The sequence below is a fragment of the Pyxicephalus adspersus genome, chromosome 6 (genome assembly GCF_032062135.1).
Source record: "Pyxicephalus adspersus chromosome 6, UCB_Pads_2.0, whole genome shotgun sequence".
NCBI classification, from domain to species: Eukaryota; Metazoa; Chordata; class Amphibia; order Anura; family Pyxicephalidae; genus Pyxicephalus; species Pyxicephalus adspersus.
In genome coordinates, this window is record NC_092863.1 from 76,397,768 (window position 1) to 76,418,017 (window position 20,250).

Below are 20,250 nucleotides of genomic sequence, written 5' to 3' on the forward strand. Positions count from 1 at the left end.
ACACAATTTGTATTTAGTAAGAATTATTTTATCAGTACCAGGCAGATGAATACATTTTGTGATAGTCCACATTAAATAAATTGGCTTTTTGAAATTCAGCTACAAATCCAGCAACATAATAAAATGGAATCAGTACCAACAGTAACAGTGTTGTCAAAAACATAAGCCAATTTGAAATGTAAAAAAACAAATAGAATAAGGGAACATTTACACTCAAAGAATGTGCATTAGTAAGTTAATAACAAATCAAAGAGAGCTTGTAAGTACAGAACAGCTATGGAACTAAAGTCCACTTTTATAATGTATGATACAGGCAGATGATTACTGCAGAAAGGGACAGGAGATATCCTATAATAAATATTCTTACCTGCCTATCACCACCCAGCCATTAGCATGCGCAGCTCAGAGTTTCTTGCCAGGTTGACCTAACAATGCAGACTTCCCTTGCATGCTGAGACTAAATAAACTCCCCGACTCCTGTGAAGGAGTAATGTAAGGAGTTCTGACCTAACGAATCAAGATGGCCCAAGATTGGGACACGGAAGGAAAGAGGGGAGAAAATGGCAGCAACCACGACTGGTCAGGGACAGCCGAGTATTAATGTCTTTAGTTCCCTTAAAACAAAAGCACGCCCATGGGAAAGAGCAATAGATTCACTTCAAAGAGACTATCACGATGGTATGTCAATAGCTCAATGACAAGGGGGAAAGGAGAAATTCCGTGAAAGCAATAGAAAAGGAAAATAAACTTCATCTTTAGATATATTTGCAGGCAGACATTGTTACGTGAACTTCAGTCCCCCTTTTTGCTCCTACCCAGCTCCATTTATAAAGTTGGAATAAAGGGAAAAGCCTTCCATGTGACAGAACAGAACCAATGCTTACTTACGAATTGATAAGAAACCCTTCTGTATATTATGTTATACAAAATACTCAATGAAATGTCTGCATCAAAAGACAATCCAAATTATAAAAAAGAAATTAGGTGTGCATCACAATGATAAATAAAATATATTGAAGACTCATTTCAGCTGAACTATGTGCAGACTGTATATGCATCTGAACATTAGGAAGACCTTTTACACTCTGTTATGCTGACATCTCAGGGCTGCCAGGACATTTTAGTTATTCTCAAACTGGCAGTAATGTTCTCCAATCATTGTGATGGATGGATGCGAGTCCTGAAATGCTCCAGTTATCTATAATTTCCATACATATTACATACATTAGCAATAGTACTCTATTACAGGATAAATGTTGCATTTAAAAGGAACATTCATTAATGTTTTTAAGAGTTGTTCTATATGCACAACTATTCAAAATGCATCTGTCTCTGTTATTACCTGATGCACAAAATGTTTTCAAGTTATGATGACTACCATTAATTTGAATCAATTGAATTTTTAATATAAATCACAATCTGTTTTTGAGGCATACAGTTATAGCATGCCTATATTTTCGATTAATATTTAAACAGGAAATGCCAGCCTAAGACAGGTAACCATGGATGACCAGTTATACTTCCCAATCTGTTTTCATGCACCTACCGTATTTGTATTATACAGCATGCAGGTTGTGGGGGTCCAGTGACATGCTATACACTGCTTTTGCTGCTTTACAATATTTAATATAAAAGTTTGCTTTGTGAGATGAATGTGTAACTTTGATACAATGACAAAGAAAACAATAATCCAGCATGTACCTCAATATAAAGTCTGCATTATTGTGTACGGCAAGTTGCAATGCAAAAAAAAGGATCCTTTAACTGAAAGAGTAGGCAATGCCTGGCACAAACAACCAGCTGGTAGAGAGTCAGTCAACAGTAGTAAAAAGTAAATATGCTTGGGACAAACAAAACTATGGCAAGTTACACAGGTTAAAATGGATAAAGTAGTCAGTTTAGGATTGGCTCAAAGAATCACCCCAATATCAGCGCTACATAAAATATTGGCGCTATATAAATCCTGTTTTATAATAAATAATATTAATATCAAATGCTATGGCCAAAACCAGCGACAAGATTACTTGGTGTCAAGGGTGCAGACTCATTGCAACCCATATAAAGTTTAATGGACACAACCTGAAAATGTATGACCTGACTATGCAAAATATAAAATATATACAGGATTGACTTCAATGATGATAGTTAATGTATTTGGTAAATAGATCTGGATGTATGTTAATGGTCATAAAATTGTCTACTTTGTTGACTATTGTTACTGAGCTCAATCCATGTGTATACCACAATTTATGTTATGTACCATGTTTCCTTTGATACTGAATCTACCTATCCCCCCCACCTCTTTATTATCATTATTTTTTTTATTTTACACTGTGTGTATATATCCTTTGATGTTTGTATGTTATAAAAATGAACACCCCAATAATTCCAATTGAAACTAAAATCGATAGATAAAAAAGACAGACTCTATAGATCACTTTTTTCGGCCATCTTTGGATTCAGGACATAAGTAATAAATTATTACAACAGAACGGTCCTTTTTACCAAGTTGGCACATGACTGCCCTGTATGAACAGAATTCCTGAAGTACAAATATATGGAAATTTTCAGATGCCAAATGATTTGTAAACCTTATCAGTCAGATCCAGTGTGATTAAGACAGCCCTAAAGCTGCGTACACACTTCCAATTTTTATCGTTCAAAATGAACGACGAACGATCGATTGGGCAAAAATCGTTCGTAAAAAAAGTAACCAACGACGCCGACGAACGAGGAAAGTCGTTGGAAATGACCGACCGGACCGGCGGATCGGATTGGACGACGATCGTTGACCATCGTTCGTGTGTACGATCGTTCATTGATCGTCCATGGTCTGAGCATGCGTGATGAACGAACGTTCCTGCGGTGCACGTAACTTCCTGTATCGTTCAAACGATCGCATCTATTGTGTGTACAATATCTACGAACGATCGTGTCGTTATCTGTATGTACAGGATCGGTGCTATACGATCGTTCGCAGATATCGTGCAGGATCGTTCGTCGTTCGTTTACCAACGATAATAATTGGAAGTGTGTACGTAGCTTAATAGACAGCATTCTCATCTTGGTCACTGCCTCCCCAGAATACTACACTGCGGCTTGTCCCAGGAAATGCCCCAGCCCAGGACTGGTAAATAAAGGAGAACACACTCATGATGTAAGCGAGTTTTTGTCAAGCTCTGGATATCTGATATACTCCAGTACCTGATATACTCCAGTCATGGGGTGTCTGCACACCAGCAGAATCAAAACCTATCGCTGCAACCCCCAGCTGTGTAACATAAATGATGCTTTGTATCAGACAGGTCCATGTGTTTCAATAGCAGTAATTGACCCAGGGGATGTCAGATTTTTGTCTGGCCCTCCTCACTTCACAGGTGCACACTGCTCATAGTTCCCAAATTGTTACTAAAAACAAATTTCTAAAAATAGAAATTATGTTTGCAGTGTCAATCTGGCTTTTTTTTTTTCAGTGGACCGCAATCAGCCAAGTAGGATGGAGGTCAATTTATGAAACAAGAAATTACATAAAGATTCAACATATCCTGAACAAATTTGAAAGGTCTGAAACAAACATGGTTACTTTTTTTTGTAAATGAAAGCCTTTCAATATATACAAAGAATCTATTCTGTTTATTGCGTAGATTATCACTACCAAATAACATTATTTCTTACTTGTACAAGTAGTATTCAGCCTGATCGATCTCTCCTCTTGATTTGATGTTGTCTACAAACTGTGAAGAAAAAGAAGCATACAACAAAGTTACTAACACTTAAAAGGAATGCTAAATGAAGAATCAATTCAAACAGGTCTAGAATATATGTAACATAACTAAAGCGCAAATGTTCCTTAATAGAAACCACTCTTAAGCATGCTCTTAGTAACTTTGTGAAAGGTGAAATGCCATTGTAAAATATGGAAGGGGTGCTTTATTTGGCGTTCACCCCTTTTATGTAAAAATTATTTTAAGGCCCATCCACGCTACTACATATGGATGGGTGGTCAATTATATGAGATTTGTCAGTATTTGTTGTCTCATAATTTCCCAAGAAAGTGAAATTTGCGAAACGCTTCTAAAAAAAAAAAAAAGAAATTGGGGCAACTTCTGGGGGAATCGATGATATTTAACTGTTTTGAAATTGTTTTAAAAAAAGTGTGGTACATCACATGAAATCTTTGAATGCTAAACAAATTATGTTTTTAGTAGACAATTGGCTTTGAACGCAAAATTAATAAATGGTGCCTTAAGTCCAATAACTTTAATGAAGGAATGCTATCATTATATACATGATGTGGCACTGTAACCATATGGTTATTTTCAACTAAATAAACATTGGAACTTGTTTTTTAAAGTATTGTTATGCAGTATTATAGAATTATCGGACATAATAACAAAATACAAACTTATGTTAAAATCAAGGCCAAATTATAACAGAGAACATAGATTGATAAGCTTACAATCTAAAAGGTACAAAATATAGAATACAATTGGTTGGTGAATTAGAAATGTTATTGTTCAGTGAATGATTGGTTATTACAATGAGGAAGATTGATAGTAGAGTTTGCCAAAGTATTTGTTGAGCGCTTGTTTCAGGAAAGAGCAAGGTGGCTCAGAGATTGGCATTCTTGCAGCGCTAGGTCCCAGGTTTGAATCTCAGCTTTGACGCTATCTGCATGGAGTTTGCATGTTGTCTCCGTGTGACATGACTATGGACTTTAAAGCGCTACATAATATGTGGGCGCTATATAAATACTAGAAAATATTAAGAGTGAGCCTAACAGGAGGAAAGGCTTTCCAGATCTAGTGCGAGTCTAAGAGAGCCAAAAAAGCTGGGTATAACAAGCAGCTCAGACAAGGGAGGGGTGTTGTAGTAATCTAAAGCAGAAGTCCCCAAGTATAATTGTGTGCAGGGCGGATAGAGAAAATGAGGAAAGAGAAGACAAAGTTGTCTAGAAACAGGGGGCTGAAACACAACACCAACTATGGCAGGAAGGAAAGGCTTGTAGGTAGCCTAAATGATGAGAAATTAAGAGAGAGGGGAGCAGGGGGGACACAGAAGGTGCTATAGGAGAAAGAGTGGATATTTGTGAGTAGGATGTATAGGGCACTTGCTAAAGTGGTCTCAGAGATATAGGAATAAGAATGGGAGATCCTATAAGGAGGGTCTGACAGAGGAGCAGGAAAGAAAGAACAATGCAACCAGTTATTATATATTTACTCACCCGGGCAATTGAAAGGGAGCTAACCGGAAGTTTCCTTTCATAGTTCCTCTCCATCTGACTCGCCAGGTCAGCTGTAAACACAAAAATGTGATAAGATGAAATTAACTTTAAACTTCACTATTATAACAACTTCATAAGAGCAGGCAAAACAATGTATATCAATCTCAAAGGTCCAATTTTGTTCGGTAATATTTGTTTATCAGTAGTCATACTTGTTTAGTACTCCTATCAGTACTTGATCTGAGAACTATGAAAGAAATATACATTTCCATATTATACTATAACAAGTTCCTCTCCAGAAACGCCCGAAAAAGTGTTCAGCTCTATTATGTAAAAATTCTATTAAGACCTATACATGCTACTGCATATGAATGGGTGGTCTTAATGGATCAGTAGTCCCGATCTCCTATATCCTCTCTATAGGCATTTCATATTATGGCACTTCTCAGAGCAGATTTTCTGAATAGACAGCAGTAACCATACCAGTGTGATGTGCATTGACATAACCCCATGTAGCAACCATTGATACTCGTGTGACAAGGTGACAACAGAGGAGCATAACTGGGAGCACAGTCATGATGTATAAAAGAGTTAGCACGGATCTTCATGGCAGATTCACCAGGATTTAAATGAAAGATGAAGATTTAAACAAAATAAATAAATTACATTACATGTGAAGGATAATATGTTCTGCCAAACCTACATGGGTATCCTCCAATAAATATGGGGGCTACCACCGATCTTTAAATATGTTAGTAGCCGACAGCCTATTTAGGGTCAGTAACTCAAAAGTACTAATAGACAGAAAAGGCAATTTGCATTTTTGGAAAGAAGAGAAGACCCTGTATTAATTTGATAAGTGATGACCTTGAAATATCCCATTATCATTTTTTTCTTTTTAATTTCAGAATTATCTTACACCCCCCTGATATAAACCACAGGCTAGTTAGACAGACACAGCGTATAGTTCAGTCTGTCCTGTCCCCTGCAGCGAGCGTACACAGGAATGTGACAGATGGAACAGTACAGGAAGAGCAAATACCATCCATAACTCACACCAATAAAGCCCATCTGTCCGTTCTTTAAAATAAAAGGTAATGAAGCTGTAATTAGTTTAAAAGGCAATCCTGTTAGTCTGGGACCATTCATGGACATAACCACTCTAATCAGGATAAGATTTCTAAATTACTCATTCTGAGGCCTGTGTATGCTTGTTAGGTTTCCGGTAGTTTAATACATGCCTCTATTACAGGGCAAGACACTGGTAAAATAATCCAAATTCAATGGAAGCAGTGCACAGTATGGTACATCCTGCAGTTACATTGAACCCATACATGTCTACAGCCAAATAAAAATAAAGGTAAAGCACAAAACGCATGAAGTAATAGCTTGAAATGTATCCACAGGACGATAATTGCAAAACTTTTTATTGTAAAGCTTAAAAAACTGTAGAACTACGAAGAACACAGATGAAATACATAAAGGAACCATTTTTTCCTGTAAAAGTATTTGTATTTCTCTCCACCCAGTCCTGAGCTCTATACACTAATAAGGCCATCATCCTGTACACTACTCTTTCCTCTCCCAGCAGAGGAGGGAGCTCATGAATAAATGACAAGGATGAGAAGACCTGGCTGGCAATAAGAGATCCCCTTTATCCCTAGGATTTTTAGTAGGACTAAGGTCAGCTTCTGACAGACTAGTTAAAGCAGACCCATCACCACATTTTTTACATCATACAAAACGAAGCCAAACCCTTTTATATATTAAATAAACATTTTTTTGCTTTTTTTATTATTATTTTTTAATGTATTTAGGAAGGAGGGCCTGCAGCAGTAAAGACTGAATGGGAAACCTGCAGCCTCCTAGGATACATATGTCACATATCCCAGTAAGCTCTGATCTCAGGCGTGCACAGAAGGGGCTTTCCTTAAATGTAAAATAGTACTGATCTCACACATATGCCGAAAATGATTGGGTGACAAAAGAAGATGGTGGCGTCCACTGTTCTGTCTGCGCCGGAATGAAGAAGGGATGACGTGGGCTCTACTGGACTGGGATCGCAAAGGGATTGGTGGCTTTACACTTTTTTTTTTACCAATTTGCTTTAGGTTCCTTCAGGTAAATCCTGTCAAACTATGTCATACCTCCCAGCATTTGAAGGTGGCAAAAAGGGACAAAAACAGAGGCGCTCTCCATGCATCATGCAAAAGCAAAACAGTTTATGACATAAAAGGTTGGTTGCATTTTGGTTAAAAAGGACTATATATATATATATATATATATATATATATATACACACATATATATATACATACACACACACACACACATACATACATATATATATAAAATTGGATGGATGTATGTTCCACCATCACTCGAAAATGCATGGAGACATTTCAACCAAACTTGCCAAACATATGACTGAGACTCATGTGCACCATGAGTGCACCAGTCATCTTTGTACAGCACTGTGCTATATGTCACAGCTAAATTTGCATGTATGTATGTATGTGTGTATGTGTTTGTGTGTGTGTGTGTTTGTGTGTGTGTGTGTGTGTGTGTGTGTATGTATTGCTCAGTGACAATGTGCCTTTTGCTTATATTTGCAATACTTTTTTTTGGACTCTTTTACAAATTTTTTGGCCTGTAATAATGCCTTCGAGAAAACGTAAGGCAAACGTAAGGCAATCAGTTGAGTGCAATCAAAGGCAAAAAAAATGAAACAACAACGTAGACAAGAAAACCACTATAGCTTTATTCGATTCAATTTCCTGTATAATAGAAGATTGCAATAAATAAATACCCGGGCAACGCCAGGTTATCAGCTAGTTTTAAAAAAGGGTACCTTTTTAAACAAGGTAAAAATTGTGTTTTTTCTTTTAATGTTAGAAGGGGAGGCCATATGGCCATAACAGTGGTAAAGGCTGAATGGCAACCCCACAGCCTCTGGGGATACCTAGATCATGCATTCCATGAATATAGGCTGCTCCTTCTGCACATGTGATATGCAGGAGGGGCTTTCTTCCACTGTAAAAAAAAAAAAGTTATATTTTTATATCATCCTCTTTGCGGAAATAAATTAAAAAAAAAAACTGTGTTTTGTTTGTTCTTTTAATAAAAAAAAAAAACAAAAAAAAACACAACAACTTGCAAAATGCTTTTTCTGTGACTCTTGAAACAGAGGTTGGAACATCTCCAAATACCCTAGTTTGGGGATCACTGTATTATATTTTTAGGGACAAACACCATGGCCATTCAGGGAACTACAAATACAGTTCTCTGCAATTGTACTCTATGTGGTTATTGGCGCCTTCTACTGTCAGCTTACAAAATTACACCAGAGTGGAATCAGCTTCTGCCTCCATGAAAATGAAATATTATAGATTATATATAATGATATTGGTAGGGTCCTTGTAAAACGGGGATGGTTGGGAGCTATGCTATGCCTTTTTGGATCTGCATAGGGGCACAGTTGAAATGGAACAGAAAGGATCTCCCCCAAAAAGGTTGGAAGATCATAATTGTCTAAAATGTCCCTAAACTCTCTGCAGTAGCTTTAACAGTTCTCTGTATAGTATGTAACAGTATACTCGATTATTTAGATGCCTTATTATCACAAAGGTTGGTTACAAGTAAGGAAAATTCTTCTGCACAATATTTTGCTTTTGAACATTTAAAAATATATTATACATGCATTGCTGTCCCAGACAGTGGACTACTACAATAAGCACATCCATCTGTGCCCCAACAAATATTAAATAAATGACTGATATTTATAAAGAGAACATATAATAAAGGCATATGGCAGAACAACCAAAATAACAGTAAATTACTTTATATTGGAGTGCAGCACAACTGAGTGTAATTAGAATGTAACACATTTTAAAATACCACTGCCACCTTGTGGTCAAGTAACATTTAACACCAGAAGAACAGTCTTGTATAACACAGGTGTGTTCAAAATGCACAGATTTGTAAATATTCCAATTTATTATATACTGCCTTACCAAATCTGTCTTCTAAGCCCAAAGCCGATTTATGAGAACTTCAGAAAATAGTACAACCCATTCTTTCCTTCTCTGGAAAAATAAACAACACTGTAGCAAGATTTTGAAACTCACCCAGGTTATGGGTTTCTTTTTCCCATTTCTCCCATGCGCTGTCACTGGTATATGCTGAAGAGAGGATAAATCTTTTTCCTGTAAAATAAATTATCCAGTTTTAATTACAGTGAATATATAAGCTTCCAGCATATAATAACCACAGGAACCACACATCAATTTTAAATGAGAAAAAGGCTGAGAAATTCATGTGTGTAATTAAAACCAGTCAAGCGGAGTACAGTCATCCTAACTCCTTAAATATATAAACATGGGCGATGCCGATTATCGGGCGATAAAAATCTGACGTGTGTACGTAGCTTTATTCTAGTGTTAACATCTGTAGGAAGTAACAAGTGCCCCTATTTAATTTTTACATGACACTAAAGCTACGTACACATGTCAGATTTTTATCGGCATATATATATATATATATATATATATATATATATATGGGACCTTACATGTACTATGCATATCGCTAAAACTTTAACACTAACATTTGGCAATTGGAGGCCCTGAGGACTTTAAAAAGTCTCTTGTCTACATATGTGAATTCTACTCTTGTTCTTCTGTATGGAAGCACAAGGATCATCCTACAATTGGTGGGGAACTTCTTTCAGGCATTAAACACAGGTAAGCAAAAGATGTTCCAGACCACCTAATTGCTAGTAAATACCAGTAGGCTCGATACACAACACTACAGTATGCTTGAATGAAAAACTGAATCCCCTTTTATGCTTTTCAGGCTTCATTCTCCATATGGATCGCAGTAAATCTTAACAATATCTACAATAAGTGTGAGGAAATCAAAAACTCTTCCTGCCATTAAAAATCACTTTTTAACTACATTTTTATTGAAGTTAATCTATGCATTAACTTCCTATATTTCATCATTGCAGTGTTCTACACTATACACACACACATACACTGTTCATGTGATCACTGCCGACCATTCGGACCTACAGACCACTAAATCCACGGAATACGGACCGTGCAAAGGGTAAGAAACTCCCCTCAGAGTGACGTCATGATGCCAGAACCGACCCCCATCACAGGCTCAGACATCCTGGGGGGGGGGGGGGGGGCAGTAGCGCAGGGCTGTGGACGCAACAAAAGCGACCACTGATATAAATGACAAAACACAAGGGAAAGATCAGATTTTTCTTAAATATCATAGATAGAAATGTATGCACTGTTCAGTTATATCTGAACATCTTGGGTTGAACTTTACTTCTGTAAAGGACTCAAATGAGGTGTAAACCCCATACATATATATGTAAATAACCTATCAATGTGGATATAATATAACATTTTGATACATTCTGGGGAATGACTCAAACAGCTGTATCTAACGCCACAATCATTTTCCTGTTTGAAGGAAGGACTTTTGCCACAATAGAATGTTTGTCATATATTGAAGATAATTCAGCAGGCTTTGTACACTCTTTTCTTTTTTGACAGATTGGATTTGTTTGATAATAGTGATTTTTTTTATACAATGGATTGTTTCCTTTGGGCTAGGCACTTTGGTTCCCCTGACTTCGATGCTACATTTCAACTAAAGTTTTTTTTTTACGGTCACTTATCTATTTATTGCTTCCAGGAGGGAACTATATATTCCAGGTAACATCTATATTTTGGAAGTAGCAGACACATTTTTGGTGTGTCTTGCATGGTTACAACTTTTCAGGATTGTTCCCTTTGTTGATTTTCCATACTACTTAGATCTACAATCAAGGTGTTAAGCTGCGTACACACTTGCAATTTTTGTCGTTGGAAAGGATCTTTCATGATCCTTTCCAACAACAAGGGAGTGCACGATGCATGAACGGTGCTGTACATACAGCACCGTTCATGCATCGTGCACTTCCTTGTCGTTGGAAAGGATCGTGAAAGATCCTTTCCAACGACAAAAATTGCAGGTGTGTACGCAGCTTAAGTCTGTACATATCATTTAACTTAATACCATCCAATGATTTGTTTTCTTTTCATTTAGAACAATTTGATGAATTATCCCAAGGCAAGCAATCATTTTTCAACACCATAAGTTCATTGTTTTTAATGAATTGAACACACCGAGATACTCACAATTGTAAGTGCAAAATCAAGTTTTATTACTTTTATAAATTGATTGGAAACCACATTTCCCTATAATTAGATATAGTATTTTGTACATATTTGTACACTAAAAACTTTTTCTATTTGTACTGTATGTTTTTTGTAAGTTATACACATTACAGTTTTATTCATGAACCAATATTTATTAATAAAGCTATGTTTTTATTCAATTATAATTTTGAATATTAGGTGCCTTTCAAATAGCCTTCCCTTTCCTTCTTTCCTAACGAATTTCTAGAATGTTTTTGAGGCTAGGCACATACCGGTTAACCGATTTAATGGGGCTAATTGAAATTCCCTTCTGGACAATTTCTCCTGTGTGATAGTGGTACTTGAAATGCCAATAAATCCCAATATGTGCAGAGTCTTATTCTGGTCAGCCCAGTGCAAGATAACAACCAGGGCAGTGGATTCAGTATATAAACCATTCAATTCCATAGTTTATGGTACATTCTACACCTTTATTTTTATCACGTTATTTATGTAATGCGCATATTGATTGGCTTAACGCTTTTCATCGCTGATAACATTGGGGAGCTCATGCTTAAAAATTCCACTGCTATATGAAGGCGTTTTCTGTTTTTAAGGAAGAATTTCCATTGCTACTCTGCTGCTCCCTGAGGCAGATGGCTAAAGAAACCCAACAAGTCTCCTTACCCAGTCCTATTATCTGCCACCAGACCCATCAGCCCTCTTTCTACACTCTGTAATGGGGGTGTCATTCTCCTGTCCTTGGGTCTCATGCAGGAGTGGTTGCCAACCTTTCGGACCTCACGGACCACTACATTCATGATTTTAAATCCTGCGCATGCGTGGGGAGCCGTGTGTCATTCAAAGGGAGGAAACTTCCCCAAAGTAACGTCATGATGCCAGTACCTGCCCACTCTCCTATCACAGGTGTGTCTATACAGGGGACATGGTCAGCAGAGTCCTTTTCCTAAACCCACTGATCATGTCCCCTGAATGTACACTTGTTGTGTCCCCAGCCCTGCGCTACTTTCCCCCCCCAGATGTTTATCAAGCAGGTCTGAGCCTGCAATGGGAGATGGGGGTGTACTGGCCAGGGAATTTTTCTTGCAGACCCAGGTGGCACCAATGTCATACAGGACAAGATTTCTATATGAACAGATTAATGTTCTCATCCTTCGTAAACCACTAAGTTTACTGTCTGTTGGAGAAATACTATGAATGTGTGCGGATCCAGTCCCTTGATGATTGCGGTGGAACACTCTTGTATATGCTTTGTAAATGTTTTGGTTTAATTCAACCTGGTCATAAACCAAAAGTATAATGACCAGAAAGCAAACCCACTACTCTGCTGGCCATCCAAGCTGCTCACTGCTTAAATTTTGGGTCTGAAATAACTAGCTATGCCTAGGTCATCAAGAATTTTTTATTGTATCCATTAAGGAAATTTCAAACATTCAGTAGTTAAAACAAAAAAAAAACTGAGAATATGATTTATTATTTTATCAAGAAGCTATAAGAGGTATAAACCATATAGGATGTGTGAAATAGCGAGATTGAAGCTATGGAATGTCAAATATTATGGGAAATACATGGATCCAAGTATATTAAGTCATGGAACTCTTGGAATTATTATAAAAACATTTCAGAAATTCAAACTTATCTGGGCTGATATGGATTTCAGATGCTGAACACAACTGTATAAACATATGTGGAAAGTGTATTTACCTGTATATGTTTGGATATGATCCCAATAACTCCATAGTGCGATATGTATTCTTCCCCTATTTTCCCCCATTGTTTCATTCTCTCTCTCTTCTATGCCACCCCCTTTATTTTTCTTTTATATTCTCTTATGTTATACGGTTATAATTTGTCCATAACTCAATAAAAGCTTTCATATACATAGGAGGTATAAACCTTAAAAAAAAGAAATAAACTGTAAAAGTAAGTGAGGAGCATCGTTACCAGTTCAAAATTACCAATACATTTTTTCATATTAGTGAAAGGAAAGTCAAAATAAAAAATCTGGATTAAAATAAGTATGAATGTCACATTGTCACATTGTAGAATAGCTTGTCTGAACTTCACCACTGTAACAAACAGTCATTGGGCTGTAATTGTATTGAAAAGCAGTACTTCACTATTGTAAGATAGGAAATGAATTGCATTGCAATGTAACCCAATGTCCCTACTATAGTCATGTGTCTCATACAGTCTAGGGTCAATTTTAAGGGGAAGCCAATTAACCTAACTGCATGTTTTTAGTATGTGGGAGGAAACAGGAGTACCCATGCAAACACAGGGAGAACATGCAAACTCCATGCAGATAGTGTCCTGGCCGAGATGCGAACCTGGGACCCAGCACTGCAAAGGCCAGAGTGCTAACCACTGAACCACCGTGCTGCCCTACATTCTCCAACTGTCAAGTGTTCCTGTATTGTGACCCAGCTTTTCAGTACCAAACAAAGACAGAGAAGAAATGCTACTTGCCTAGCTCTTTAAAGCAGAACTAAACCCAATCAAAACTCATCTGCCCCCATTAAGTGACGGGCACTGCCATCATCTTCCTTCTTCTTTGTCATTTTGATCGGGATGACATAATTCATTCACTCTCAGCTCCTGAAAGAAAAGCCATGATTGCCGGATATCCCTGTCAACAGAAGCTGAGCAGCTGGGCAGCAATCAGGCAGGTAAGAACTGTTACTACAGAAAAGGCATGGCCTGACCCTTTCTGCAAACACCACCTGCTTGATCGCCAGTTTTCAAAGTTACTCCTTAAAATGAATACAGGAAAAAAAATAAGCTGACCCTAACTGCAAGACTTCCCTGCCAAGCAAGGGCAGATAATTGATATTTGTTAAAAGAACAGCAAGTGGCACAGGACATTCTAATTTCTCTGCCAGACCAAATACTTGCAGGTGACATTTCAACAAACGAGCTGGAATGGTAAGTAAAGGAACTTTTCTTTCAACAGGTGTTGTGACTCTGTGCTGACAGGATCCCTTTAAATGCTCATACAGGGTTGACAGGACTACCCCTGGGTTAAGGACATCCGACATACAAATGCCGCCTAGATACCAGGCCCTGTGTGCAAAACAGAGGCTTGAAGGGGCCGGTTTGCACGACTTGCAGAAGAAATCTTTTTGCTAAACACAACTGAGGTTGTGGGTGATCCTAAGGACTGAGCTCTTTCTGCAGACTCTTGTAACTCTTTAATCACCAAGACAACCTCTGCAGTTGTTTCTCTTTGCATATGAAAGCACAGCTTGCCCCAGAAGTTAATGAATGTCGAGGCTCCATAAAATTTTTTTTGTTTTTTTTCGCTTTGTTTGTAATGAATTCACAGTGAGGATTTTATACAGTAACTGACACTACACTGCCTAATAATATGTTAAGACAAACATCTGTCCTAATTATTATTACACAGTACTTATATAGCACCATCATATTACGCAGTGCTGTACAAAGTCCATAGTCATGTCACTAGCTGTCCCTCAAGGGAGCTCACAATCTAATTGCATTAATAATAATGTAAATATATATATATATATTTAAATATAATTATACAAAATAATAATGTACCTGTTCTGACTTACATACAAATTCAACTTAAGAACAAACCTACAGTCCCTATCTTGTATGTAACCTGGGGACTATCTGTATTAGTGTCGGGGAGTAGAAGTTATACTTACCTTATCCCTCTTTCCTGGAAGCTTCCCTGTTACATGATTGCTTGCACAAAGCTGCTTCTTTGGTCGCAGTACCCTGACATCATCAAGTGAAATACAGGACCAGCAATCCTTCACTGTAAGTGATGGCAGAGGCCTAACAACAATAGAAGGATCAGAGAGCTGAGTGTTGGAGGCACGGCGTGTTACATTTCCAGCAGTACAATGCAATGTAAATACACTGAGAAGGTGAACTGACTGCTTTGCACCAACACAAGCAACGAACATTATTATTATTAATTTTATTAAACAGGATTTATATAGCGCCAACATATTACGCAGCGCTGTAAATTAAATAGGGGTTGCAAATGACAGACTAATACAGACAGGGGAGGAATACATGTACTGTAACCTTTACCAGAGCTGGAACCTTCACAAGGCAACCTAATTAGGGGCCCGGGGCCCTGTGGATGTCCAGGGGACCCTAAAACAACACTCACACTGCTTCTTCAGGGACCCATTCTGTCTAAATCCTTCTCTGACCTTTATGTGGTGATTAGTTCTGTGGTACACTAATGAAAGCATTAGATCGGTTGCAGAATAATGCACATGGCCACCATGCTGGGATTTGTAGTTCTCCAACAGCAGCATACACATTTCCAGGTGAGATCAGTCACAGTGACCCCTGGGTAAGACCTCCAATCTCATGACGTGCAGTGAGCTGACAGGTCGCGCCTGGGGATAATAATACAATGTATAAATATAGCTCCATCCTGTGCACACCTGGCCTTGTCCGTACCTGTGATCAGAGGGCTGATAGTCCGGCTCCGGCTCCTTGAGAGCAGCGCACACCGGTACACTATGGAGGCCGCCATGTTGGAAGAGGGCAGAGCTCCCGTCTCTGAGAGATGATGCCAGGAGGGGGCGGGATCTAAGTCAGCCAATGGGGTGCTGCGCTGGCACTCAGTGTAGTTCTGTCAGGTTCCAGGATGGCGTCGCTATTGTAGCTCAGGACGTGTAGTCGCCGCTTGTTGTGCGCAGAGCACCGGGGACACCGGCTGATAGGTGACCGGGTACAGCGCTGCCGGGGGTGGGGTGTGTTAATAAGGGAAAACTGACACGTGACAAAACACCTGCGTGCATAGTCTCCAATAGCAGGTGACACCATAGCTACATGTTAGTGGTTCTTCGAATAAACTTTGTGTGATGTAAAGAGAATGCAGAATGCCACCTCACAGTGTATATTTACCGGTGTAATGTTATAAACTTTACATGGAGAATGGGTAAACCTTCTGTTGTGTTATATTCTGCTGCCCTTCAGTGTTGGACTTAGGACGTCCAGGGGAAATCCCTACAATTTGAGGGGAATTTTTCTGTCATGGTGACCACACAGGGCCTGGCTTATCATCCAATCAGAGGAGGGCATAGGTGTGCCACTGCATAAACAAAGGCCCTGCTCAGCCATCAATGGGCCCCAAGTCAGCTCTGCACAGGGGCCCTTGCTGGCTATGACTGCTGCTGTCTCCAATAAAGGAGATTGTACCGTCTGATACTAAATTGTATGAGCAGCCTATAGGATACATACAATCACATTGTATGGTGTATGGCCTGCTTCAGACAGTTGTCATAGGAACTGGTGACCCCACGGGGGTATTTCCCTTTACCTGTGGGGGCAGTGTTGTTATCTGGGGTATCTGTGAGTGCAGTGTTATGATCTGGGGTACCTGTGGGTGCAGTGTTATGATCTGGGGTACCTGTGGGTGCAGTGTTATGATCTGGGGTACCTGTGGGGGCAGTGTTGTGATCTGGGGTACCTTTGGGTGCAGTGTTATGATCTGGGGTACCTGTGGGGCCAGTGTTGTGATCTGGGGTTTCTGTGGGGGCAATGTTATGATCTGGTGTACCTGTGACGATATATATATATATATATTGATTTTTACTGTTTAGGTTTCGTCTATACGGACTGTTTTCCCAGTCAATAACCTCCCATATATGAAATTTTCATTCATTCCATTGGGTTAGTCCACACAGGCAGTTTGTGGGCAGCACAAGGGTATTAAAAAAAAAAAAAGCTTCTTGCTGTGTTTTACATTTTTTTTAAGAGTTTGTAGGCGTAATATGCATTTTGTTTGCATCTTTATCGTGGGAATTCTCTTGGTAAGCCAGATGCTGCCTGAGGCTCTATTTTCCATGAACTCAGCACCTCTGTTATAAAATGTTTGTTGTTAACAGAATTGCAGCTGCAGTTTACACCTTCATGGAATTAGCAGTGACCATACCAGACAACCCAAGGTTTCAGTGAGACACAGCCAGCTGGAAGGAGATATCTGTGGAGGTGCTACCTCCTCACTCCATAGTACTCTGGGAATCCCTTGTATCACATATTTATTTGTAAAACAAACCTTGTTTATTTACATAGTACTCTACACATATAAAACAAGTCTAAAACCTCAAACAACAAAATTCAATTCACCAAAGCCGTTATATTCCTTGAAGTGCAACATTTTGTAGGGCTAGAGTAGGAAAGTAATCCCTCTCCCGGATTTTTTTGTTTGTGTGATAGTTGGGGAGATTTCCCCTTACTTCCTGTACTGTCTTCTCCCACCTGTATTTCCCCAGTGGGGGCACAAATAAACTTCCAATGGAGATTCAGAAAATGGAAAGTGGAATCTGTGTCAAAAAGGCTTTTCTGGTTTGCAGTAGAACTGGGAGGGGGTAAACCTGTCAAAAACTATGTTGGGATGAATTACTCTGTGTTTTGTTATTGTGACTGGTAACATTCCAATGGTGGGACCATAGTCCTTCGGAGAAAGCACAATGGGGGGATTTCCTCTACTAGTGTTTTCCCCAGCCCCTTTTAGCCAGGCGCACCACCCGGCATATTTCAGTCACCAAACCGGCTGTTTTTGGGTACTTACTGATGAGTTGGGTAACAATACAGGGACTGTCACCCACCTTCCATTTCTTCCCGCCCAGCTTAAAAAAGATTTCTGGGTTGAACACTGCTCTTGGAAGGAGGAAAAATTTCAGGTATCCTTTAATACATCCCCAGTGGGAGACTTGACATAAGTGGCATCAATTAGTCCAGCTGGAATATGTTATTGTATCTGAAATTATATCACACATACTTACATTTGTCTTTCAGGTCTACGTTACCTTCTTACTGAATATGTCCTCAAGTTTGACAAGTTCCTCAAAGATAAAAAGGGCACTTTAAAATATTTTCATAACCAAATAAAAAAAACAAAAAAAAACTGGTACCCAATGGGCGTTATAGATAACTTCTATTGCTGTGGATTTGCCTTGTCCAGCAAGAGCCATTCTTCCTGTATTTACCTCCTCTAATCTCCCACTAAATACTAGGGGTGCTGGGAAATACCTGGGACCTCCATATACAGGGGCTCCTGTGATTCACACTGCAATGTGCCACTCGGGCACCAGCACCTTCACCCCAAGATGGGGGGGAGAATTCTCTGCCTTGTGTAAGCTACAACCAAGACCTGTCCAGTTTTCTCCCCAAAAATGTTTTCAGCTGGTCAGGAAGGATCTGTAGGCCATGGTAGCCCCAGTATTGTGACCCAGCTTTTCAGTAACCACCCAGAAACAGCCAGGTGGTGCACCCGGCTAAAAGAGGCTGGGGATAACGCTGCATTCAGAACGTGTACAAGGTCTATTGTCCTCACTCCCCCTGAGAAAAGCTCAGATTCCCTTTAAACATGATGGGGTGTTTTGTAAGATTATTATAATTCAATAATTTGTGCGGTAAATCAAACCCTGTTAGATAAAATACAGAATGGCCCTTTATTTATCTTGAAGTTGATTGCAAATAACTTCTTAACTAGTTTGGCACCTTGTCAGTGCCAGGATTAAGCATTCCTTCTCTGTTGATGGATTTCATTCTTTGTCAGATAAATGAGGTGTGGTAGTGGGACCCTCCAACTCACTCTGTGGGGGAGTCAATCCCATGTCCGGGGCATTTTCAAAGCTTTGTTGACCAGAAACCATTGTCAGTATACCTTAACTCCATTCTCAGAGGACACTCTGTTAGTAAGTCAGTTCCTAAACCTGTGCCCTAATACTTCTACAGACAGAATTAATTCTCTGGGTGAGTAGTACACTATAATCTGCTGCAAGTGTTCAGCAGATTATTCATTCAGCAGCCACATGGGTTCTAGTTGCTGTCAGCTCCTCACAAATTCTTATATGTGCCTAATGGCATCCAATTGGAGTTAGTGCAAGCATTTATTAGGAGATTTAAAGTGTAACTAAACCTAAGAACCGAGAATGAATACATTGCAGCTTTGTTCTGGTTGCATTAGTTTTCCTTCCAGCAGCACATGTGCAGCCTGATAAGTAGTTTATAGCCAAGGCAGCTGCCATTGGGTGACACCAACCTGCATTAATTCGGGTCTGCAAAAAAGAATTTCACAACAGAAGTCAAACACTAACGGTGAAATATGTGACTTTTGACTTTGTTTCACATTGAATGTGTTCCCTTTGTCTCAGTTTTAAAATGGACCCTCATGTAGGATTTATTTGAAATACGTTACTGTAGGGGCACCTCAGCAGTACAGTGTATATTTGCTGTCTTCGAGGAGGAATCATTTTTGCAGCTAGTTTATATTATGCATCCTAAATACCCATAAGGTCTGAATTATAAAAGCTCCCCAAAACTGGAGGAGATGGGGTATCATGGGAGAAGCTGAATGACCCAGCAACCCTGGAATGGATTTCTAAAAAATCACATTGCTTTGTAAATGTTTTCAATCCTGGACCAAAACCATTGCAGGTTTGCTGGGTCATGCAGGTTCCCCCGTGATAGTCTATCCTCACCAGTGATGGAGAGCTTTGATAAATCAGACCCATAATGTGCACATTATTGGAAACTTTTTTTTTTTTTTTAATTTTAACTTTTTGTTAGTCAACTACAGTGTGTGATATCTGTATTTAATATATTCCCTGGTAGTATCTTAATATCCAATACTAATGCCACATACATTTCTATTTGTATTATTTACAGTGTGTAGTGTTTATACAATTTCGGGCAAACTTTCTTTCTCATCAAAATATTTGTTATTTAAAGTGTATTTATTATAGGAAAACGTTGTTTATTAATTTAGATGTGGCAGATAAAGTGATAAAGGTGTTAAAAACCTATCAA

General features: G+C 38.8%; 1 protein-coding gene across 1 annotated transcript in view; it reads right to left on the reverse strand.

Moving 5' to 3' along the window:
* Positions 1–16,012, reverse strand: part of MRPS27 (mitochondrial ribosomal protein S27) — a gene marked incomplete in the record, with an annotated part of 50,077 nt that extends 34,065 nt beyond the window's left edge. Inside the window, 4 exon segments of the mRNA XM_072413962.1 lie at positions 3,676–3,734; positions 5,225–5,295; positions 9,352–9,429; positions 15,889–16,012. Coding sequence (XP_072270063.1) covers positions 3,676–3,734; positions 5,225–5,295; positions 9,352–9,429; positions 15,889–15,964 — 284 coding nt within the window.
* Positions 16,013–20,250: the final 4,238 nt, after the last annotated feature.